At 31.4% G+C, this 24,951-nt stretch overlaps 9 protein-coding genes across 9 annotated transcripts; 3 read left to right on the plus strand and 6 right to left on the minus strand.

Annotated features, from left to right (window-relative positions):
* On the minus strand, positions 1-4,071 carry Bma-rep-1 (GDP dissociation inhibitor family protein; the record flags this gene model as incomplete). Its single annotated transcript, XM_001897383.2, has 12 exons — positions 1-171; positions 367-506; positions 825-914; positions 1,319-1,412; positions 1,548-1,713; positions 1,879-2,056; positions 2,287-2,415; positions 2,572-2,657; positions 2,967-3,139; positions 3,408-3,510; positions 3,639-3,827; positions 3,923-4,071. The coding sequence occupies 12 exons, from the start codon at positions 4,069-4,071 to the stop codon at positions 1-3; spliced, it is 1,668 nt and encodes a 555-aa protein (XP_001897418.2).
* A 1,043-nt stretch (positions 4,072-5,114) lies between these two features.
* Bm9719 (Ubiquitin carboxyl-terminal hydrolase family protein) lies at positions 5,115-9,090 on the minus strand (the record flags this gene model as incomplete). The annotated part of the gene is made up of 13 exons (XM_001897382.2): positions 5,115-5,198; positions 5,319-5,484; positions 5,550-5,686; positions 5,928-6,059; positions 6,340-6,471; positions 6,750-6,809; positions 6,938-7,030; positions 7,206-7,409; positions 7,638-7,739; positions 7,930-8,024; positions 8,375-8,475; positions 8,611-8,692; positions 8,910-9,090. 13 exons carry the CDS (start codon positions 9,088-9,090, stop codon positions 5,115-5,117), a joined length of 1,569 nt encoding a protein of 522 aa, XP_001897417.1.
* A 1,364-nt stretch (positions 9,091-10,454) lies between these two features.
* Positions 10,455-11,377, minus strand: Bm4536 (Histone H3.3, putative; the record flags this gene model as incomplete). Its single annotated transcript, XM_001897381.2, has 3 exons — positions 10,455-10,583; positions 10,933-11,174; positions 11,338-11,377. 3 exons carry the CDS (start codon positions 11,375-11,377, stop codon positions 10,455-10,457), a joined length of 411 nt encoding a protein of 136 aa, XP_001897416.1.
* Positions 11,378-12,584: 1,207 nt separating this feature from the next.
* Positions 12,585-12,764, plus strand: Bm9720 (Uncharacterized protein; the record flags this gene model as incomplete). The annotated part of the gene is made up of 1 exon (XM_001897380.1): positions 12,585-12,764. One exon carries the CDS (start codon positions 12,585-12,587, stop codon positions 12,762-12,764), a length of 180 nt encoding a protein of 59 aa, XP_001897415.1.
* Positions 12,765-14,632: 1,868 nt separating this feature from the next.
* Positions 14,633-15,674, plus strand: Bma-vps-29 (vacuolar protein sorting 29, putative; the record flags this gene model as incomplete). Its single annotated transcript, XM_001897379.2, has 5 exons — positions 14,633-14,635; positions 14,728-14,898; positions 15,104-15,223; positions 15,292-15,431; positions 15,548-15,674. The coding sequence occupies 5 exons, from the start codon at positions 14,633-14,635 to the stop codon at positions 15,672-15,674; spliced, it is 561 nt and encodes a 186-aa protein (XP_001897414.1).
* A 412-nt stretch (positions 15,675-16,086) lies between these two features.
* On the minus strand, positions 16,087-17,875 carry Bma-nas-1 (astacin protease 7, putative; the record flags this gene model as incomplete). Its single annotated transcript, XM_043077445.1, has 5 exons — positions 16,087-16,307; positions 16,759-16,886; positions 17,126-17,246; positions 17,512-17,596; positions 17,759-17,875. 5 exons carry the CDS (start codon positions 17,873-17,875, stop codon positions 16,087-16,089), a joined length of 672 nt encoding a protein of 223 aa, XP_042933379.1.
* Positions 17,876-19,098: 1,223 nt separating this feature from the next.
* Positions 19,099-19,965, minus strand: Bma-ttr-52 (astacin protease 7, putative; the record flags this gene model as incomplete). Its single annotated transcript, XM_043077446.1, has 2 exons — positions 19,099-19,364; positions 19,812-19,965. 2 exons carry the CDS (start codon positions 19,963-19,965, stop codon positions 19,099-19,101), a joined length of 420 nt encoding a protein of 139 aa, XP_042933380.1.
* A 1,213-nt stretch (positions 19,966-21,178) lies between these two features.
* Positions 21,179-23,211, minus strand: Bma-ubc-12 (Ubiquitin-conjugating enzyme family protein; the record flags this gene model as incomplete). The annotated part of the gene is made up of 5 exons (XM_001897377.1): positions 21,179-21,229; positions 21,812-21,933; positions 22,163-22,316; positions 22,617-22,735; positions 23,118-23,211. The coding sequence occupies 5 exons, from the start codon at positions 23,209-23,211 to the stop codon at positions 21,179-21,181; spliced, it is 540 nt and encodes a 179-aa protein (XP_001897412.1).
* Positions 23,212-24,216: 1,005 nt separating this feature from the next.
* On the plus strand, positions 24,217-24,787 carry Bm9722 (Uncharacterized protein; the record flags this gene model as incomplete). Its single annotated transcript, XM_001897376.1, has 2 exons — positions 24,217-24,363; positions 24,683-24,787. 2 exons carry the CDS (start codon positions 24,217-24,219, stop codon positions 24,785-24,787), a joined length of 252 nt encoding a protein of 83 aa, XP_001897411.1.
* Between the last annotated feature and the right edge of the window lie 164 nt (positions 24,788-24,951).

The raw sequence follows: 24,951 nt of genomic DNA on the forward strand, positions 1-24,951 counted from the left end.
TTATGAAGCCAAATCGCTATTTATGTCATTTCGTTCAACTACATTTTCTATAACTTTCTGCTTCCTCTCAATATTTGCTAAATTAACGTCGCTTTCTTCGCTTTCCTCTTCAATCAATGAGGGTGGCAAAAAATCACGATCTGGCCATAGCTCTTCAAAAATTTTCCTTACCTGAAAAAGACAAATCATTAATAATGTTAGCGCTGAAAATGAATTTTCAACAATTTATACGAAAATATAAATATCAAGTAGATACACTTAAAAATGAACATATGAAATATTTTTTTAATCTGAAAAAAAAGAAAAAAAAATCACCAGAAAGGATATAAAATACAATTGGTATTGATAAACAAAGAAGAAAATTACCTCGCAAATGATTTGGGCATAATTTAAATGTTCGTCAATACTTGGAACAATTCGCATATTTATTGGCAAGGTATGGGAAACTATGGATGGTAAAACTAAATCAAAGTAAAGAGACCACAAGATTCGAGGTTTCATTTCTTCTGTAAAAGTTGTTTTATCAATGTTTCAGTGTTCTTGATATCTAATTAGAAATAGGCAATTTCTTCAAATCTACAAATAAGTATTTTTTTAACATAATTATTTTAATTCAGTCTGTTATCATTAAATAGCAATACAAGAGATTATTTGAGCTTAATTCTAAACATAAAAGGTGCTTCGAAACTTTCCATTACAGTGCAGTTATCTGCTACTAACATTAGTAAATTTAATGGTTCATTAGATTTAAATAGACTGGACAAATCACAAATTCACGAAAAAATGGAAGGAAAAATTAATGCAAATAAGAAAATTACAGTTACCATTCGTCGTCATATTGAAAAATACATCAATTATAGGATTTAAAATAATGCTCGCAGCGCTATCACTTCGTGCTGTTATATGAGTTACATCTAAAAGAGTTTTTGTGTCTTTTAATTATGTAAACTTGAATCGTACTCGAATTTTCACTAAACAGAACAGTGAAGTTTTAGGTTAATGAAAATACAGCTTCCGTTATGCAACATTAGCACTCCAAATTTTGTTATCAAAGACAAACGGATAGTTACAAAAAAAAGTGATAAAATTACTTAACCTTCTATGAGATAATCAAATTACTGTGCTTAACATCAAATATTCTTTGGTAGTTGAGATAACAAAATAAGCCAGTGTTATATTAGATGATTAATTAAAAAGGATTCAGAAATCGGTAAAATTGCCATAACTGCACGAAAAAAGACTATGATTACACAAGTGGTAAATGTTTGTCACTTATAGGATCAAATTTTTTACAGTTAAAAATGACTCTAATACTAACATTTTCCTTTTGGTGCAACACATCCTTCATATCCGGTTTCCAGTAAATAAGCAAATATATTACTTCCTAAATTGGAGAGATTTAATACACTGATCTGAAAAGAATGACGTGATAATAGTGGAAATCAAACAAATATAAGGTTTGGTCGTAATATTAGCACCGCCAAGTGTATCTTGCTAACTGACTAACTTGAAAAAAGGAAATGATTCCTCAAAAAATGATGAATTACATGTTCTTTTTCGAGGTCTGGTAGAATAGAACGGTCTGTTATCAAAATGACTCGATTCAGCTGCGTTCGCAACGAGGTGCTTATGTACTGCTGAGGTACGTATGCTTCATTTGCTATTACGTGATTACATTTTATGCGTTGACCTTGTGTTATTACCGCTACTATCCTAAAAGTTATTCGTATTACAATCTTAAAACCAATAAATTTTCATTAATTTTTTTTTAAAATCTAAAAGTATTAAAATTCTTTAAAAAGATCAAAATGTTATTGAAAATATTACTTTTTTTAAAAAAAAATAAATGAAAACTTTTCTTTGAAAAAAAAAAAAAACCTTCCATTAGCGACGATAAAGCCATCAACCGAACGATTCAGACAATAAATTCCACCAAAAACAGCGCACAGTCGGGCAAAACACTGGGGTAATTCTCCACTACCATATAGTGTCCACAAAAATGGCGAATCACCAAAGCGTCCAACAGATTCCATAAACTGCCATATTGCTTCCAGGCCTTATATTTTTTGATAATTTACGACCAATTACAAGTGGTCATATTTGGGCGAGTTTAGTAATTTTAGTAATTTTGCCATATGATGTGCACGGAAACGAACAACACAAAAAGCAAAAAAGATTTTTGATTCAAAACATAAAATGTTTTTAGCGATTTAAAAATCAATCTCATTCAAAAAGCAAGTTGGCAAAATTTGCATAGGAATTGTTTTCAACACAAAACTTGCAAACATAGACAACTTATCTCTTTAGTTTTAGATGATGGATGAAGGATTGCTAGAGTGTCAGTAAGTATACTCTTCGCTTGACCTACGATACCAATAGATTCCACGAAAGTATCAAACGGTTTTTCAGCATATTCTTGAAAAAAATGCAACTTCATTAATACATAACATTTAAAATATCACAATGTTTGACATTGCACTGAAATATTAATTCTTAAAAATAACATCAAGGCAGTGATGCTTTGTTTTCTTCAACACTTAATTTCCCCTGAGAGTACTCGAGATTAGTTACCTTTCCAACTGTCATTTTCATTAGGATTTCTCCTCCATTCAATGCATTTCTGGAGAAATCTCATCACTCGTCGTTTATCTTGCACTCTGAACATAAACCCAATATCTTTTTTCTTTTTTAAATGGGTAATCTCTTTTTCAAGAAAAAAAATCCAGTGATAATACAGTGAATTTCGATGTGATTTTGAGTAAGAAAGATATAACTGACCAGTTTATTTCTTCGTAACAGTAACCGTAACGCAATATAGAATCACTATTATTATAAAAGCAGATTCCTACATTTCATGGAAACCCGACAAGTGAAAATGATGTCAAGATTTGAAAATTATTTTCGAAGCAGAGCAGATCCAAATAACCTAATTAAGAAATCTAGAAAATAAATAATACGAAACCAACGAAATAGCATCACTTCGGAATATTTCGCCTCGTGAACACGGAACAACTTCAAGTCGATTTGAGCCTTTATTTGATATATGGCTCAAAAGTCGATCAACACACTTGAATTCGCAATATTTGGCAACACCAGAATCACACAGCAATTTTACCATATCACCTCTACTTAATAATACCTGAAATATGACGTGCCGTCAAACAGCTAAACAATTGTTCGGTTTTTTCTTTTAATTTAGAGACAAATAAATAGCGATAATTAGATTCAGAAGTTTCTGATCTCATCAGTCAGTAACAGTTAACGTGAAAAGCAATCAAACAGATATAATTTAAACATGGCATTCGATCAAGGTCACTAATCAAAAAAAAAAAATTTCTATTCATATGAGAAAAAACACTCTCTTATGACCAAAAAATCAAAAAGTTAACAATCTAATGATGAAAAACCTTAGGTAAAAGATCCAAACTAAATTTTCGCCATTGAGGATTGATATCCTGCACATGTGAAGCTATTCCAGCAGCATCCAATCCCTCAACATTTGAAATATTGCTGGAACTCAAAAACATACATATATATATATATATAACTGCATTCCAAACTAAACACAACACAATGTATTTCCCATCTTCAAGTAACAACAAACAGAACCAAAAAAGAAATCATTGTGGAAGACTAACTCGTGGAAAAAATGTTGATGGACATTCTTAACAAAAGAACGATATGTAACTGGTAAAAATTCTTCACCATCACGCAGAAAAGATTCAGAATTAATTTCAGCTTCATTATTATTCTTGTTATCTCTCGTTATCCAATTCTGGATTGTTCGTAAATTGAATGAGGACCACAAATCACCGTAATAATCGTTCCTTACATAAAAACAATTCTATGTCATTTTTTGTTCGGAAACTTTCCATCGTAACAAATACGAAAAAATGGAACCATAACCAGCTTTTACACTTACCTATCCAACTGCAATACACTAAGACCAGAACGGGCGCAAGCCGCCGCAATCATACATTCCGGAAGTCCAGTGCCCAAAATAATCACATCAAAATCCTCAGGTAACTTATCATCCATTAGTATCCCAGTTACCTTAAACTGCGTATACATTTACTAAAAACAATTAATCAAAAAAAAAAACTAATTTTAACCAGAAAAATTTAGGAAAATTAATAAAATAATTAACCAATAAAAGAATGAAATGAAATCGACTAGAACTGTTTACCGAGCGCAGTTGTCATAAACTGGACAGTCTGGCATGCATCGATGTCCAAATGTAGAAATCTTCAATCCCCCCTCCCCCCACTCCTACTCCGTCCCCCTAACTTCCAAAATTATCCCAAGTGTCGTCCCACTCGCGAACGTGATGCTCAAGGTCAAAGCTGCTAATATCCGTTAATTTATAAAGTTGCGTTGTTTCATCCCCTGAGAGATGTCCATTTTCAAAGCATGATAGTGCCTTTTAAAGCGTGTAAAAATTCCACCAGTTATTCAGTCCATAGCAAATAGTACGGATATGTTTTATTTGCAATTAATGAGTAAAAAAATGTATATAGAGTTAGTTTTTTCACATTAGTTATAACAAAGCAATCTCTTTGCATAAGAAAAATCAGCAGCCAGGAGTGTCACAATTTGTAAAAATTCACAGTACTAGATCAAAAATTTGCGACGAATGAAAATGAACACAACAATTCAAACAAATAAAACAAAAAGAATGTATATGCGTCAAACATAACAACTATCGTTCAGAAAAGCACATATCTCAACTTTACCGTTTAAAGCAATGATAGGTTCAGCAAAATACAATTTCAGTCAGCTATAAGATACGAAAGCGCAGTTTTGGATGGTCTCCTCCATACACATAGAAAAGATCATTTTTAAAAATATTTGAGCATCAGATCAATAAGAAAATATAATTTACTCAAACAGCAACCCGTTTCTCAACAATATACAAAAGTAAAACAAAATAATTCAAAACACAAGTGCTGAACATTAAAATCCGATTAAAAGTAAGCTAACAGGATTTGATCCAGTACAACATACAACAAAAAGTTAAAAGAAACAGCATAAAGTTTGTTCCTGTTCAGAGGTGTGTTTCCCATTTTAAAATAAAACAAGATGAACGTTTCATCTTTTTCTGGATTTCTTTATGTTTAATTTAATGTAGCAAGAGCTCTGTCATAGAAGAGCATGTATGCTTCTGATGATACCACTTGTGCGAACGATACTGGCGTAACCTGAATTTCAAATAAGGTTATTTCCTTTTGCTGTATAAAAATATTTTTTTTTATTAATTCTATATATATATATATATATATATATTTGGATATTTCATGTTCTTTCTACATTAAATTTACCTCTGTGTCACTGGTTTTATACCAAGTAGATCGATTTTGAACGCCAATTCCTCGACGATAGGTAATAAAATGACCTGACTGAGCTTGTCCAATATGTACAGAAACAGCACGCAACTGGTACTTGTATTTGAACATACTATCGTATTCACTGAGATTCGTCCCATTGCTGAAAAGTATAATATAAACTGACATAGGCTTAACGAAAAACTCAGCTAGAAATCATTGACTCACCTAACTAAAGACAGCTGTGTAGCCTGCTGCCATTGTTGTTCGACTTTTGGAATAGAAGATGACGCATTTAAAGCCGAACCTCCCAAAACTCGAAAACTGGAATTTGATAACGAGTCTTTCGTTTGCTTTGGATTGCTCTAAAATCAAAACAGATCAGTTTCTTGTTAAAAAGGAAAAATGCAAACTTTGAAGTAATGAGGGTAAAATAGAGATGAAAAAGTGCAAAATTCGTATAACAAAAGAATCTGTTAAATTTCAAAAATGGAGTAAGAAAAATAATTTACAAATGTTGCGTTAAGCGCATCATAGTCCTTTGAAGAAGCTACGTACGGAAGTTGAATAAATTTACTTATCTATTGAAATTATTAAAAATCAAACTTGTTCACTGAAGAAGCAATATTCTCGAACATCAATGAATTCAGGAAATAAAAAACGTTCAGTACGTTTGAAAATGTATCCATCAGGAGAAAATCCAACTCGCTCGATACGAAATATCAATAAAGACGGCAACTGTAAAATGAAGTATTAAATTACAGGAGAAAATCATCTTTTATTTAAAAACCTATAGCAAAAAAAAAAATGCAAAAATGACAAAATGATATAGGACAGAAAATTTGCAGCAAAAATGACAAAATGATATAGGACAGAAAATTTGCAGCAAAAATGACAAAATGATATAGGGCAGAAAATCTCGTACTGCCACATGCACTATCCAAGAAAAAAAATTCGGTATATTATTATGGTGGAGAATTCATGAAATGTAGTAACCACAAAAAAATATGAAAATTACTTTACAAAATCCTTGTTTCCTCATTAGGCCACCAGATCGATCCTGCTTCCTTTCTAAACATCGATCACATGATGCTCCTTGGATGTATTCAGTGGCAAAATATCTTTCCAATAATCTCGAAAATGTTAGCAGCTGAAAAGATCATTTTTCTTCTCATTTAGCTAATTGAAAATCGGTTCCTTTCTTGATACTCAAGCTTATGAACTAAAAACGTACTTTTCCTGTTCTTCATACTTTATACTTTTCTGTAAATCACAACGGTATATTTGTGTGAAATTCTTATCACTTCTTTCTAAAAGTCGTAATTGAACACCATTTTCTAAAGTTAAGTAACAATAAATATCATTAAACGCACGAAGCTCAATATAAGTCATATTGAGTATATGGTTTATAATAAACAAATTACTTACCGGTGTGGGTGATTTCGGAAGCGAAAGTGACAAAACACAAAATTTTTCTTCGCGGATTTTCTAAATCAGATGAACTGAGCTTCAGAGATTATATAATTTATCATTGTTAACAATATAACGATATAAGTAGAAAGAGTTGAAAACAAAAAGCTTCCGACATAAAACCGTATAGAAATCTTTTAACATACCTTATAAAGGCAATCCTCTTTACAGCAACGTAACTGAATAGCTAATAATCCCATGCATGGCGGTTTTAATAGCTTCTCGTCTGCCACAGTGCTCTGAAAGAACACGTCACTTACTGATTATCAGAAATGTGTATATAAAATAGGAATTCAATCACAGTTCGGAATCGGTAAGCACGAAAGAAAACTTTAACGTTAATGTTTATTTGTTCTTAAGATGACACCTTACCACTATACTCATGTAGTGGGGAAACAAAAACCAAAAACAAACCTTCACATGTTCAAATGATAGTGAATTAAGTGGCAAAGGATGAAAATCACTGGAGGAGTTCAAACTAGTATTGTTAAGATAATTACTATCATGAATTTTCTTGTCTTCCACATCACCGACATTGCGGCGGGTTATGTTGACGTTGCTTCTTAAGATCTCCTTATCAATGATCGGTGAATTCAACGACATTTTATTTTCCTGCTCCTAAAACTTCACTTTCATGCCATGGTTTGAAGTCTTCCAGAATATATTCGACACTTAGGAAATGAAAAGTACCTTGTGAATACTAGGTACCAGAAGCAGTTCTTTTTTCATCCAGTTATTGTTGAGGAAGAGAATAATTTAATTTAAGAAAATATTTATATAAATCCCATCAAGTATGATATGATTTCAAGAAATTATCGGCACTAAATACTAATAAGTGAAACTAACGATTTCGATAATTTTCTGCAACGGTGATGCACGACTATACCTCAGTTCTGCCAACTCCTCATCCCACGTTGTAACGAATACATTAAATAATTCATATAAATCCTATAAAAATATGAAAAATTCAATTAGCAAATCCTGATGCATAAAATTATACATTCGTTCTTAAATGAAAGATTAGTAAATCACATCTGAACATTACAAAGATTCCTTGCTCATAAAAAAAAGTATAAAAACATATGCAAATAACGTGATATCACAAAAAAAGAGCTAGATATTCAAGAATACGAAAGACCTGTTCCGTATTTGGTGGTATGGACCACCTGTGTGCCAGTAAAGCATCAATTACATCCGAAGCGGAGCATGTCGTCTTTGTGGCGTCATTTAACTCTGCAAATGAGGAATACTATGTCAGAGTTTCAGTTGATTACACAAGCATAATTTTAAATTTAAGGGTAAAGGTAGTTCAACTAATTTATTTTCTTTTTTTTTATTTTATTTTATTTTTTATAAATTATTTATTCTGAGCCATTAACATATAAAACAATGTTAGTCACAAGTCATGTGTTCTAACTATTTTAGATTATTAATAAGGTTTGGCAAGCTTAAGATATTCTAACTTGGAAATATTCCAAAATGAGAAATTATTATGCTATATTCAGAACTCACAAAAAAAAAAAAAAACAAAATAAAGGAGTAAGCAACCTCTAGTATGCATTTAAATTTATAAAACATCAAACCTTGAACAACTCTTTTTAAGGCATCCAAAAACACTAATTTATGACCTCCATAAGCAAGACTAGTATCAATTCTCTGGATCCATTTAAAAAAAGCCTTTGAACTGCAATGAATAAAAATCCACTTTTTTCCGTTCCATTTGAACCAAAAATAAATAAAGCAACGATACTACCTAAGAAAAATAAAAAAAAATATGTCACTTAATTTCATAAGTAAAGATATTTAAATTAAGAATAACCTGGCAAGTCCCTGCAACAATGAATTAGCAAAGCATGTGTTGCCCAAATTAAACATTGCTGGAACGCAGTGCCCACGACTATCTAAAAATAAATAAAAACTACTGGATTCCTTCTCGACATATAATTAATTTGAAATCATTCGACTCAACGCAAATTTCATTGAAAGTAAGAAAAAAAGATAAAAATGAAAAGGGACGATATATTAATTTGTGATGAAACCAACAAAGATCATGAGGATTTGAGATAACGAGGAATCAATTAGCACTGGTCTAAATACGACTGGCTTAATAGAACTTACTAGCAAGAGTTCGTAGTGCATTACGAGATGATCGTCTAGAAGTTGTGTACAGATAAGTAATAGCACCAATCAAACTACTCGTTAATAGAACGGAAGTGAAAAAATAATGAGATATAGAGTTCCACGAACATTTCACCAGTGGCCATTGCCATTTCCACAGATTTCCAGGGAAATGGCTCATTGATTGTGTCTGTGAAAATATGATAAATCCTTAATGCTAAAGTTAACACCACATCGTTTAATCAAACTGAAATGAAACTTCATTAAGATTCCAATGTATAAATTTTTCTATATCCATTAAAACTTTCATTTATATTACTAATTCCAATACAGGAAAAATGATGCTAAAAGACATTACAGTACAATCTCTGGTCCCATTCACTTAAATTACGTCAAAACTCCATCACATCACACAAAAACAGGAAAAACTAAAACAGTTTTGCAAATAGCATTACGAACCAAAACTCACTAGATTACTAGGCAGAGCTGTAGTGAAAAGCCTTCATCCCAGCAAACTTTTATTAATTCTCCCGCATCCTATCAGGTTCATTTTATATTTGCTCCACGAAATCCTTCCATAAATATACAACTCCAAGAGTTTGAGATACTGTATTTGTTTCAAAAACCAGTAACATTCTTAACTCACTTATTCCAGCTTAAGAGGATAGATCTTTCAGGTTCTAAAAACCTTTTGTTTTGTTCTGCCCTCTGCTAACAAAATCTGTGAGAATGACTAATTTTCATCCATACAGGTATGCCTTCGTTACTTTTTCGTTTTTTTTTTTTTACCAGTTCAAATACACACAAAAGGTCATCACACATCACAGCAGCAGGAACTTGAAAAATTGAAATCCGAATTACTAGTATCACCTCATTTTTATACAGAAACATAACATTTTACCAAATAAAAAATTCAAGTTCTAAATACATTACTGAAGTTACGAAGAAATATTGTACTCCTTTACTATAAGAATTCATGCAAACGTGATGATCGGCGACTACGAATAAAATGTGAGATGAAATGAGGGATGCTAACATCCTGTTCTCAAAATAATACTTCGTCGCGTTTCAATTATCATCGGTTCCCAAATGTTTATGTGATCAAAAGTATATAATCATTTTACTTTCTCGTTAGTGATAGCATGAAACCAAAACTTTCAAGAATCTATGAATGACGATAAGAGATCTCGATAAAAAAAAGTAATAGAAAGAAATTGTTTTGCTACTTCCACAATTACATATTTAAAAAAAAAAATCGGACATATTTCTCAGGTCTCAGAGTGCTTTAAGAAAGAAATATAAAGATTTAAGATAATGTAATTTCTACAAAAAAAATGATGAACGACCAAATTAGGTTACCTCAGAAAGAAATATTAGTATTTTCGTAATATAGAAGAAAAGTACTGTAGAATTGGGACGATTTTTTACAGTTAGAAAGGGACACTGTGCTTAACTATTTGAGGCAGTATGAAAAAAATCAAAAGTTACAACACATTTTGGAGTAGTGGTGAATGATAAATTATATACGATCATAATAAAATTTCTTTAGGCGCGTTCACCACGAATACGACGAGCCAGCTGAATGTCCTTTGGCATGATGGTAACACGCTTGGCATGAATTGCGCACAGATTGGTGTCTTCGAAAAGACCAACCAAATAGGCTTCACTGGCTTCCTAAAATAGGTTAGTTGCTTAAACACTAAAACAGTGGCAGTATTCTGCTCGCACAAGACCAGTTAGGATCTTCAAAACAAGAAATCAAAAAATTGAAATTTAGTGGAGATCCTGAAATTTTCTATAATTTACGAAGAAAAAAGTCAAGTCGTGCATTTTCAAATCATTTATTTGATTAAATAATTAAATACCATGTTTTTGATTTTGAACTTTTTAGATAATGATCTTATGACAAGCAGATATATGTACCATATTTTGATTTTTCAAATTACAACATGCGACTTTCTCCCGTAATCAAAGTGTTTATCAAAAATGTTAGAAACTAAAAACAGATAGCAAAAAAAAAAACCTGTAGGGCGCCAATAGCAGCCGACTGGAAACGTAGATCGGTTTTGAAATCTTGTGCGATTTCACGCACTAAACGTTGAAATGGAAGTTTTCGGATCAGAAGCTCGGTGGATTTCTGATAGCGACGAATTTCACGAAGCGCAACAGTACCTGGACGGTAACGATGAGGCTTCTTAACGCCTCCAGTGGAAGGAGCTGATTTACGTGCTGCTTTGGTAGCCAGCTGTTTACGCGGAGCTTTACCTACAATGGTTCAACTTGATTTTAGATTTGGAAACAAAGTTTTATTAATTAATTTCACGGATTAACTAATTCTTAACACAAATATTTATTTCTAAATCTTTCTGAATAATTCAGAGACCTTAAACATTCGTGGAAAGAAATTCCATCAAATAAAGTAGCTAACCTCCAGTAGATTTACGAGCAGTTTGCTTGGTACGGGCCATCGTAGACGGTAATTAGCAAAATTCACAAAGAAATCGAAAGATGCAACTGGTAGCTGAAAAATGAATTTCGTACAAACTAAGGATAATACACCATGCCAAACTAAGGATAATATACCATAACGAGAAGAAATGTATTACTTTACTCAGAATTTTAAGAAAAGGTTATTTTGGTAGACTATCAAGGAGAATCCTTTAAAATATTACTGCATATTGAAGAAATAAAATAAAATCCTAAGCACAAGAACACAGTATCTTAAATATTTTCAATCGGTACGCAATATGACTTCAACATATCGATTTTTCATCCATTAAAGTCATACCATATTCAATTAAGATTACCTCATCAAATTATTTTATGTATACATGTAACAAAATTTTCTTCGCAAAGACATATATCTGAACAATAAGCAAGACTTTCAATTGAATAGATACTGTGTAGATTTACAAAAGTCAAATAAATTCTAATATAATTATCTTTACATCATTTAAACTATCGACAGTCAATTCTTTAGCAATCTCCTCATGCAACCGGTAGATTTAGGACTCACAGCCTCACCTGTCTTTCTGTAAATTAAAAATGGAATAAAACACACTTTCTATTTTCTACCCGTCACTTCAACACTTGTCTTTCCTTAGTATTTCATTCACAGAACTCGCTCTCTTAATTCACTTCCATTTCAAATGATAAAATGGAAATGGTGAAAGTGTAGATAGTTTCCCGCTCACTCTTTAAAATTAAAAATTAAATAAGAAATATTTTTTTATCTTTTTGCAACCTCAAATTTATAACTGAGAGGACACTCTCACAATATATGCATTAAACACATTCTCTCACGTACTTTTCATCCTCGAGAAGGCACTTGCACTACTGTATCATCGTCTAATTCTCTCTATCTACTCACAATACTGCCGCTTTCTCACTGATTCTATGACTATCTCCTTTGAAGACCTTCAGGGGATATTTTCTGGGATATAAAGTTATATATATCTTTATACAAAAGTAAGATTTTAGTGAGAGTAAGGCCTAGTAACACATATACGATAGGCAAATACTTAGACTATAATTATAAATCAAAATTTGAGATAAAATTCATAAAACTTAGGGAAAAGTTAACAATAATTCTTGTGAACAAATTATGCATTTCTCAGCGATGCAGTGCAGAAATTATACAATTGTGCATTTTCGACAAATTTTGGTGGAAAAGATATGAAAATTGCTTGCGGGATTCGGGAAAAACTAGCAACAGTAACAGGAAACAGCATAACCGGACGGAAGAACCACAAAAACCGAAAACAGCCACGGATACGGCGAGCCATAGTTCGCGATGAAGAAGAAGAACGAACCTTGGCTGACACTCAGGACGGAAAATTGGTTGATACTCAGTGATGTATTGATCGCCTAGTCGTCGAACTAGTGAGGGGACGACCGGAACAAAGGAGAGGGTGACACGGATGGGACACTGGGAGTAGTACCACAATTCATTACATCTCGCTGCTATACAGAAAAGATAGTCAACCTAGTGCTTCCTCTTCTGACACCGTGGTACCGCGGGGGTCGAAACAGAACTGTCCACTGACAATAACTCCACCTTCCGCAATAACTACAACCTTGCTTACTCTTCAACGTCACGCGCTACGGTGTAATCAAGAGACAAACCCGCCCAACACGTACTTCTCTCTCCGCCCTCAACTAAGCCATCCATCTCCATCTCTCTTTCTCCTATCAAACGGACCACGTGCAGTGCCTTCAACAAACAATGCATTCTCACTGCACTTCTCCTTCACAAACTGCCCTACTCACTGCTGTGAAGTGCGTTGCGCGTTGTGCACGTGATGACAACGTATCACTACAAATGTTCCTTGACGTCATTGTCTAACAACAGCCAACTGGTAGTGTTGCTATGTGACATACAGTCAAGGAATAACGTAACCATATAAGTACACGACGTTTGCACTCGTGATAGCACGTTAACCAGAAACGTGTAAACTACACGTAATACTAGTAATATTTAGCTAATTATTATAGAAATGAAAGATTACAAGGTGGATTTATACTAGGAGATCTATATTTTAACTAAAAGTAGGAAAATCGGAAACGTATCCTGAAATAGCAATTACGGTAATCCATAATTAGCAGATAATCCTTCTCCCCTTTCTCTTGTTCTCTCTTTCTGTTTCTCCCCCGCCCCCCTCTCTCTCTCCATTCAAAGGGAACTTAACCTGAAAAATCTACCCTCTACTTTACTTATAACACATGCAAGAAGCAATAACACCTCTAATCAATCTAAATAACATTAATGCTATCGCTTAATCTTTGACCATTAGATGACCAATTGTTTTCCATCTCTCGCCATCAGTATTTACAGCGATATTTCTCAACAACACTCTAACATCCTGCCACTCCTCAAAATCATTCATCTTTTACACTTATTCTCTCTCTCTATCGTACAATATTTTTCTGAATGTTTCGCATTCCCCCTGCAATAACATACATTTTTAATATACGTAAACAAAATGACAAACTCATTGTGACAAATTGTTTGGAATCAGAATTTTTTTTCATAAAAATATGTAAATGAATATAAAGATGAAATGTATAAAGAATTAGATGGATTTAATAGCTAATAAGATGTCCACAACTTTTTTTCTTTTGAACATAATAAACAACGTGAATACATTATACTTTCAATTGAGTCATACTATGGAAAACATAGAAACAAAAAATAAAAAGAAAACATGCAAGAAAAAAATAATTTAGGAAGAAATACCGGAACTGCCAAATTTATTCACTGAAATATTTTATCTATAAATTATGGAAATGAAAGTAAGTCGTAAAAAGTGAGTATAATCATTCTCTATCGTATATAATTAGGAATGTGCAAAAAAAAAAAAAAAAAAAAAAATCTGTTGAAGTTTGCTGTACGAATATCTCTGCATAATCAGGAATTCCTGAAATGTTAATGACATAAAGTTGCACTTTTTTGTTTGGTTCTGCAACAGATGATTTGGATACGATAGGTTAGAGACTGTAAAACGATATGGTAAACACTTGTTGAGTTGGTTCGTCATTTTTGTTTTGTGAAATGTTCGGAGGGAATAATATGTGTAATTCGTTTTTATGGAAATTAATTTTAGGATTGCAATGTTAATATATTGTTTTTTCCTGAATAGTTAATCTGCGACATCGAGAAATTGATGAGGCTATAAGGAATTGAGTTCCATCATTTGGAATTAGTTTAATTTCGATCCAAAGTTATGGTTCGTTTACTTCTTCCAGTTAACTTTTATAAAGTATTTTCTTGCAGTTCACAACTAACCTATTCCATTTCATTTGCTTTTTTTTTTTTCAGCTGGTCCTTGTTATTGGTGATTTTCACATACCACATCGAAGTCATAACATACCAGCAAGATTTCGTAAATTACTGGTACCAAACAAAATGCAACATGTTTTGTGTACCGGTAATTTATGCACACGTGAAACATTTGATTACCTAAAATCTTTGGCGTCTGATGTGCATGTAGTAAGTTTCGACTATTTTAACGTTTTTTGAAATCTGTTTACTTCGTTACTGATATTAAAAAAAAAAAAAACTGCGGACAAAATCCAGAACGAAATAATTTGGTAATTGGATGATCACAAGTAAATTGATGCTACACTGATTGTTAATCAATTACAATACGTGAGTGAAATTGGCATGGTTCCTCATTTGAGGAATGTTATTTCAGGCTCGTGGTGATTTCGACGATGTTTTAACGAATTACCCAGATACTAAAGTTATTACAGTTGGACAGTTCCGAATTGGCTTATGTCACGGTCATCAAATTGTGCCCTGGGGCGACAAGAAGGTAACGGATTTCTTTCTTTGGGGACGTCAAAGGTTCAGATCATATTTAGATGCAAATATTATTTTTAGAGGTTAGAAATGTTAGCACGACAAATGGATGTAGATGTTCTGATAACTGGCCATACGCATGAATGTCAAACTTTCCAACATGAGGGACGATTTTATGTGAATCCTGGCTCTGCAACTGGAGCTTTCTCACCCATACAAAGGTAGTACTGAATAATTTGTTGTGTCCGTAATATTTCAATAAATTTTAATATGCTTAAATATACATTGGTTAGTCTTTAGCTTAATCATTTAGATTTTAATAAAATTTATTTTTTAGTGATGTCATACCGTCATTTGCATTACTGGACGTCCAAATGGGAACGCTGATTACATATCTTTATCGATTAGTTGACGACCAAGTAAAAGTGGAACGTGTTCATTTTTCGAAGTCTACAACTGATTGAATAACTTATTTATGTGTGCATCGTACAATCATCGTTTTGTATTTACGCTGCTTGATATTGAAAACATCATAAAATTATACTGATTAAACAAATTTTCTGTACCAATTTTCAATATCGTTTTTTTTTTTTTTTTATTTTTTAACATGTCTTTCTTTCGAATTACGGTTTTTATTTGAATCAGATATTGAATTGAATCGAATAGGAGGAAAAAGAACTGAGTAAAACGAAGCGCTATATCTTTTTTTGGTTTTTGTTGGTGGAGATTTTGAAAATGAGGAATAAACTTTTGAATCGTTGTAAATAATAAAAAATTATATATATGTCTTTCCGTTCCTGTCTGACTTTCCACTTATCTTTGGCTAGAATTAGGACATCGAATAACTCAATCCTTCTAACCATACAAAAAGCAATTCTAACATTTATAAGCTCGATTAATTCTATTAATATCACTTGATGAGAAGTCAGAACTTTTACCCATCAGTGGGGTGATTGCTTGGATTCTCGCTTCTACTGTGTTTTTTCCATTACGACTACCTTCCGTTGATTCGTAGTGCATGATAGAGAAATAATCATAGCGTTCACCATAATACGATAGTTTTACTGAAGTCAGTTTTTCGAAATCGGTGTTAGCGCCTGCAAAAATGAAAAGAGACAATTTCACTTAATTTTTTTGTTTTCGAGTGATTCCGTATGTATTTTGAAATCACACTTCTTTAATTGCAAGCTCGTAGATAGATCTAATTTTAACACCTATATATCCTATGTAACTGTTTCAAGACAAATTTATGCATTCCTTATTGTGGGCAAAATATTGTGATGAGTTCAGTTGAAATATAGATCTGTTCGCTGTAAAACAAGGAATGTCTTCTATGATGATAACGATTTTACATTCTAGTAGATTTATATTGGTTAATAAATTAAAAAATTAAAAAAAAGAAAAGAAAAGTGAAAAATTTGAAAAGACCAGAAGTCAGTTTCGATCGGAAGGTCATCACCAACCATTATATTGCTATTGTTTATGAGAAAAACTTGCCAGGTATAATATTTTGCCACAAAATATTAACGAAATGATCGCGATCATTACGTTGATGCTCATGAATGAAACCTATTACATGCATTAATTCATGAATTACAGTTGCATAATTTAAGCATTCATCGGCAAGCGATACTTGTTGTGGACCTCCTCCAACATGTGCAAAATCAGCAAAACATCTATAGTTTAAGAATATTAGATAAATTAACAAATGAGTAAAATTTCTTGCAGTTAACGGATTAAGTAAAAAAAAAAAAAAAAAAGAAAAATATCTATCAATAACTATCTGATTATAATTTCATTACTTGAATGTATACCAAATTTAAACAAAATACTAATTAATTTATTGATTGGTGATCAAAGAAATGAAGAAATCATTTCTAGCAATAAATACTGAAAAGAAGTATAAATTTTATACCCATCAGTTTTTGAGATAATAATATAATCTCTATCATATAGTTGTCGAGGAGTAAAACGAATGCATGTTCGTGCAGTATAAGCAGCTATTGCACGAGCAATTATAGCACGTTGATAAAGAGCTGTTAAAAAAATTATTTAATTTATTACATTTATTTCCTTCTCTTTTCTTTACTGTTAGTGATTTGTTAATTTTGGATTTCATAGGTATTTTTTTTAAAAAAAAAGATTAAACTTTTCCTACTATCAAGATTAGAAATTCTAATCCTTCTAAATAATAAAAAGATTTCAACATTTCAAAATAACCATATTTAGAAAGAAGTTGCAAAAATTTAGTCATATGATTATATTATATCAATTGACAATGATAAAATCTAATAAGCCTACTATAAGTGGAAGAAATAACATATGGAATACGTCCGTTTGGCCATTTATCATTTTCAAAAATCACAGCAGAACCGCGCTTTTGTCTCTAAATAATATGATATTCATTTAGCATTTATAATTATCATAACTATTTACTAATTTGTTATCTTTACTTATCTTATTTGTTAATATCTTTGACATATACAATCTACAAGTAATATATGATAGTCTCAAAAATTCACTTTAATAAATTTAAACTTTTGCAAACCTTCAGCGAGAAACGTTGATCGTTAACCGAAATTCGAAGTGGCTCATTAATATTAACAAAATTTGCGTTAAAAAAATCTACCGAATTCAAAAACTGATGTTTATTTGCAAATATCATTGAAATGAGTGATAATAATGGAATGGAAAACCTGGATAGGGAGAACATTTTAGATTTTAGAATTACTGTGAATAGCAGAAATTCATGATAATAATTATGATAATAACAATAGTAATAATATTAATAATAATGACTGTAGTGATGGATATTATTACAGAGACATAACAAGAAACTAAAGATAATATTTACATGTATAGCAATTTCATGTGCTTGTTATAAGCTATTCAAGCTTTATTTACTGGTCTAATCCAATCTAGATAATAAATAAATAGACTTTTATCTTTCTCTGATCTTTTCCATTTCTTTCAAATAACCTGTTTTTCTCCCTCTCTTACTCTTCGATATATTTATGAAAACACTAAATAATAGAGCATAACCGGAAACTCAATGATTAGCAAATAATGTTTACTTATGTAAACAATTGTACAATACAAGTAGGAATATAAAGTCTTTTTTCCATTCATTGAAATTTGTGACAAATAATCAGTTCTATGTATTTTTAGATGATCTAGAAAGAGACGCATATGTCCAGATTATGATAAAAACACTAATAATACATTTGTACAAAACTTTTAGCTGAAAAAAAAAAAAAACATGTCTCCTGCATACGCAAACTTTTTCAACTTCTATTTCAATCAATCAAAAAAATTATTCTTAGCATTCTTCCTTCTTTCTTCTATTATTAATAGAAGCGGACATAAAGATAAGACAACTTGTTCATGAATTCTGCATGAGTTCTTGTTTCAAATGTTATACAAATAGAAGAACTTGAATTCCATATTTATTTAATATTACAAAAGAAATTTTCGAAATAAATATGGAGAAAGTGGTAACAAAGTTATGGCAATGAGTATGGTTATACAACAAATAAGTTAACAAAACGATTATTAAAAAATATGTATAAACAAGCTAGAAAGGCATATATACTTCATCATAATATTTGTAATCCAGATGTATTTCGAAATAAATAAGGAAAAAATAAGAACAAATTATGACAGTGAGTGAAAAGTGTAGCATATCACAAAGTATTCTGTAATAAATAAAATAAAAGACAAACCCCTTGTTTTCTTTTCCTTACACCTTTCTAAATTTCCCTTTTCACTACACTTTTTTATTTTCTTGTTCAAGAATTTTGGTACTAACTATCTTTTGTGTAGTCAAAAAAAGGTTTAATTAGCAATTTAGAAAGAACAATAGTTGCTACGTGCAGTATATCCCAACATCTACAAATCCGAATCATCCAGAAAAATTTTACCAATATTTAAGATTTTTGGCATAAATACTTTAGTTAACGCAAATTGCGTTTTTCTTGTTGAACCAATATTTCCTATTGTTGACCTTAAAACACTGGGGCATTTATGTTCAATAATAATATATGGATCTGGTTCATTGAATGGACCAAAATCAGCCCCACATCCAGAAATCATAAATGAACCATCAGCATGAGACCAAGTTCGACCCATCTGATCGTGGCTTTCCCATGGCAGTGCTGTAAAAGCACATAGCTATAATATTATTTGTAGTAAAATTAATTATTAGTGTAATTTCAACAATAATTCAAATTTTCGAGACTTCATAAAATTACGTAGTGATTTAAGAATGCTAAGTGAGAAATATTGCAAAACAAGGGCAGGAAAAGCAAACTAATTGTTAAAATAATTACTAGCTATTCAGACTTCAAAAAAATTAAAGACATTAACTATTCCCTGATGATCGTCGCTAATGTTCTGTGGACTTCAATTTCTGAATGCTTTATACTACAGTTAATAATACGACATCAAACTTATCAAATTGCACCTGATCACTGATTGTAATTTCCCTACAAAAATTTCTTAATAATTGATCTGCAACCTATTTCTTCTGTTTTTAATACAGTATTTATAATAATTAAATATCTTAATATATAAAATAAATACATTGCAATCGAAAAACTTACAATCTTCGTCCTTCAAATCAATTTGCACATTTCCTGCTAGCATAGATTTTTGAGGACAAACAAGAGTACCAATAATTTGCATGCATTCCGATTTGCCATAGATTCTTAGTGATAAAAGAATAAGCAGAAATGCCACCACTATTTGATGATCCATTACTTCATTTGGAGCAACTTCAACAAATATTTTACTTTCTAGCAAATGAGGAAATATCCACTCCGGAAAATTTAAGATATCGATTATCTCAATGTGCTTAAGCGAAAAAAAAAAAAATTATGACTGATGAAAGTTATAACATTACATTTACTATTTGTCTTTTGTCTACCTTACATACAAAACTAACAGTTATCATGCCATCGGTAGCAGATAACTTAAATAAACTAAGATAAAGAAAGGATAAACTTCAGAATCATACTTTAAAAATATGTAAATAATGATAATGTGAACTCAGGCATTGAACTGAATTCCAGAAAACCACCTGATACATTCTCAAAATAAGCAGCACTAAATAATATACCCAATACCTCCTGTTCAAAGCGATGATTCGCACTGACCAGAATTTTCTAAGAATGAAACTAACTGAGACTATTATGTAAAGTCTTCTCCCCAGATGTGCACACATGTAAAAAAAACAAAAAAAAAATTGTAATCAAACTACCAATGACAAAGACAAATTTTATTTTTTTAATGCGTATTTGTATAGTACTAAATTTACTAACAAATCTTAATTGTAAAATCGCAACAAAAACTATGCAAGCTTAACTAAATTCACACGATTGACGGTAGCATTATTCAGTTATCAGCGCAACAATTTTCTGCAGATAGCAGCTGCGCGTCAAGCATTCAACGCTGCCGTAAAAATGTGATCTTTTATTTAAACATCAAGTTTACGGTCCAAATAAATGTTCTGTACTAGAGACATCAAATTAGCCCAAAGCAAAAAAAGAAGAAATTTGCATTCTGAAAGACATCAATGATAATATCCTTCGCCTGAAGAATATTGAACGAAAACCACACGGCAGTCGTCTTAAGTCTTCTATCACATGAAACCTCGTTTTGGCAAAAAAAGTAAAACCAAGCCAATATAAATGTATTACAAACATCTGTCAATCATTATTAACTTAATCAATTATTCATTAAATATTATCCAAAATGCTCAAGATTTTGATACCAACTACAAAATATTAAAGTACACAAACATAAATGGAGTTATAACGTTGATACGACACACAATATCATAGGATACGAAATTTCAAATTCATTGTAAAAAAAGTTTTCGTTTTGATTGATTATCATATTACAGTGCTAAAACACAATTATTATCACGTTTTCTTTTAAATTTGTATAAAATCCGTTTTTCATTATTTTTTCACCGACAAAAACGCACGATGTAATCGCGTACTTTCGCAATGTATGCTTCCTGAAATAGAATAATTTAGGCAAAAAAAGCCGACGTAATTTTACGGTGCAAATAATGATGAACATTGGATGATGTACAGAAAGAAAATTGCTTCATGTGATTGGAACTTCGTATCAAATGAAGTGAAATATGACGCCATTATTCAGATCAATAACTTACAAAATATAATGTTTGGCATAAAAATTTTTATGCTAGGAAAAGAAAGTTTCTTCAGGTTCTTACCTCATTATTAGGAGCAGAATTTATAGCATAGGATATAAAAATAGTTCAAAATAAAGAGTAACAGACAATCACTATACACAAAGTATATTTGAAAAAAAGATATGAATTCTGCAAAGTAAGTTTCGACTCTATCGACCGCAGCATTATGCTTAAGATAAAATTAATTACTATAGGCTTTAAAAACATGCAAATCATACTAATGATTCAGAATTCCCTTTAGCAATTTAAAGTTCATTTTCGACTCATATCAATATCACATCATTATAAATAGTCTTTTTTAATGAAACAAGAATATTGTATTTAGATTTAACTAAATTTTTGAGATGGAATTCTGGAAAAATGTTACAGAAATGAAGTCACCTTATTGGTGGACCACTGCTGAGCGGCTGTTGCATTGAGGGCATCATCAAAGTCGATCAGATCAGTGAAAAGACTATCCAGACCAAGTACAACATCAATTAATCTACGAGTTGGCATCCATCCTAAAATCAAGAAAAAAAAATCTCTTAAGAGAAATGCACTACCATATTCAGCAGCTCTCCATTCTGAGGACAATATTCACTCAAACACAAAAGTAAAAAATTGGCACAAATTGTCATGTTTAATTTCTATCGATTGAACGATAGTATATCATTGAATAACAATCTTTTATTCATCAATTACATGTTATCAAGTTTTACACTATGTTTACGTCAGAATTTTGATACATACCATAACCATCAAGACTATTTTGTCGCAATAATGACAAGCATATAGAGCCTTCCTCAGTTATGTTTGGATGCCACACGCGTGTTAAACATTTTACCACAGGTGGTACATTGTTGTATTCAGGTGGTACTGCTATAGTAAATTTGAATATTCCACCCTGAAATTGTGCTTAATTATTAAGTACATTTAACTGCATATACAATTGCAAACTTTATCAATTAAAAAAAAAATGAATTAAAAATCCAACAATTCTGTCAAACAGTTCAGCAAAATGTCTAATAATCAGCAGTAAAGTCACTTTTTTGCTTATAGACAAATAGTTTTCCTTTATAATCCGAATCACGCCTCGTAAAAAATCCATCTCGTCCCCACAGCTCACAACTGAAACTACGGAAGACACAATGAATTTTCAGACATTACTTAAGTACCATATCATTCAAAGCTAGAAACGACATACTTTATAAATTCCTTCAACTGGTGAAACGGTGAGTTCCATATTATGTAATGCAGATGTTGATGGAAAATGCAACTTACAAGAAGGCACTTTTTTTAGACTTGATTCAAGCTCTTTGATTTCTGGAAAGAAGTTTCTACAAAAACATCAAAAAAAGTCAAAGTGATGCATTCATCTATTAGTTTAATATTAAGGCAATCGTCAATAAGACTTCCACGTGATAAGAACAAACATAGTTTAATCATACACATCAAACCAACAGAAAAATATATTTAAAAAGATGCAACGACTAGTATCTCATAACACTAAGAAATTGTAAACTTTTTCAAGATATTCATTTGCTCGGTAGGTTCGCATAGATCAACTAAACATGAAAGTGTGGGTTTTTTTTAAATATAAGACAAAATATGTTTACAGTGCAAGTATATAAATACAAATACAAATAAAAAAATAAACAAATAAATAAATATATATCTTACACGGTAATGATAAAGAAACACAGACCTTGCGACAATAATTTGTCGCGAATTGATATGCGCGTACCCAAATATGTTTTTTCCTCATCTACACCATTGATCCGTTTTTGAAGGTTCAACATTGTATGATTACCTACAAAAGAAGAACATAAAGATGATAAGCAGTTCATCATCTGTTTTCTACTACAAAATTGGGTAATATCAAAATCCAAAATTTACTAGATCAAAAAGAAAAAATCCACCGTGTACTCATCTCATCTTTATTAATAAGCATATCAATAAGACATATCCTTATTATAATCTCAGTATGAAACCTGCACATACGATAATAATAGCAAGTAAAATAAAAGAAAAAGTAGGATGATTTAAATTAATAGGAAAAGTTACATCATAATCCGCTATTTCATCACATTATATAAACTTCATAAAGAGTAAATTTATTATGTCCAAAAAAGTAACATCCTCTTCACGTGTAATACGTGAAACATATGCATGTCTAACGTATATTATATAATGTGTATCATATTAAATGACATTAAATATCACTTAGCAGCCAACTTCCATTCTGTCATTTGTCACCAAGCAATCCATATAAATGATTAAGGTGGAAACATCTCCCTCATCCTAACTCCATTGTCAAACTATCCATTATTTCTCATCACCCTCATTCTCTAATGTCTCTTCTAAAATTTTACTTCTACTATTCTGAATTTTTAATTTTTTCAATAAGAAATTAGAAATAATCACAAATTTACTCCATCTTTTCAAATATTTTCACCTTAGCATCCCATAAATTATATACTATTTTCGTATGGTTAATTCCTGATTATCCTGTTTTCTATGTCTTCTCTGTCGTTAACACTTGCTCATGCTATCTTTCAATTCTACATATTATCGCATTTGATAGCAAAATTGAAATAAGCGACCAAAAGGTCTCACAGCTCGTGCCAGTTCGCTTTTTTCTTTGCTGACTGGTCCGGTTGACCTTTTAAAGATTTCCGGCAATGTCATATATGGTGAATATGGTTCATGCTTTTCTAATTTCAGTTTTTTTCCTTCTCCAATTTCATCTTCCTATTTATTTGTTGGAGTACTGAATTCAGTAATTTCACCCACTTTTTTAGGGGATGGATACGAATGCTAATTTCAAAATTGAATTTTTTATCGATGAAACAGATAATAGAGTTGCAAAATTAGCCAAAAGTTTTCGCAGAACTCGAACAATGGAAGAAATACAACCAAAATGGAGCAAAATACGCTTAGGAATTAAAAGGGTTAGTTCACTGATATTACCACTAGAGTAGAGATAGGTTATGGTGTAATTTCTTGGGAAGATGGAAATGCAGTTTGTCAGAGTGATACTAGAAAGTTGGGTGCTCGAAAATATTTGACATGACATTCAAGTCGACTTCACACACAGATAGGAAGCGTTAGATGCAGATCCTTTATAGAATATTATATGCAAAATCGATGTTTAAAATGAGTATTCAAGAAGTGATATTCAAAAAGTCATAATTATAAACTTCAGAAATTTGTCAGGAATGTTAGGTAATTATCTCTTAACATTTTTGATCGCCTTCATTTTCTTTTCAGTTCGTACGAGATCAACGTCGAAAAGCACAAAAAAAAAGTAAAAATACGTGGAGTGATCGAACAAATGCCTCAGTAAATCATAGTGTGAACAAACAATCGAAGTAGGTGAAAAGAGAAATATTATAAACAATTGCATTGTACGTTATGGGAACTTCTTTTTTTTTTTTTTTTTTTCATTTCCGATTCAGTAATTATCATTGGTAAAAGAAAAGAATTCACAGGAAGTTACGTGGTTAAATTAATCACTTTCATAATTATTTTTGTCTCAA

Source organism: Brugia malayi (genome assembly GCF_000002995.4).
Source record: "Brugia malayi strain FR3 genome assembly, contig: Bm_v4_Chr1_scaffold_001, whole genome shotgun sequence".
Classification (NCBI taxonomy): domain Eukaryota; kingdom Metazoa; phylum Nematoda; class Chromadorea; order Rhabditida; family Onchocercidae; genus Brugia; species Brugia malayi.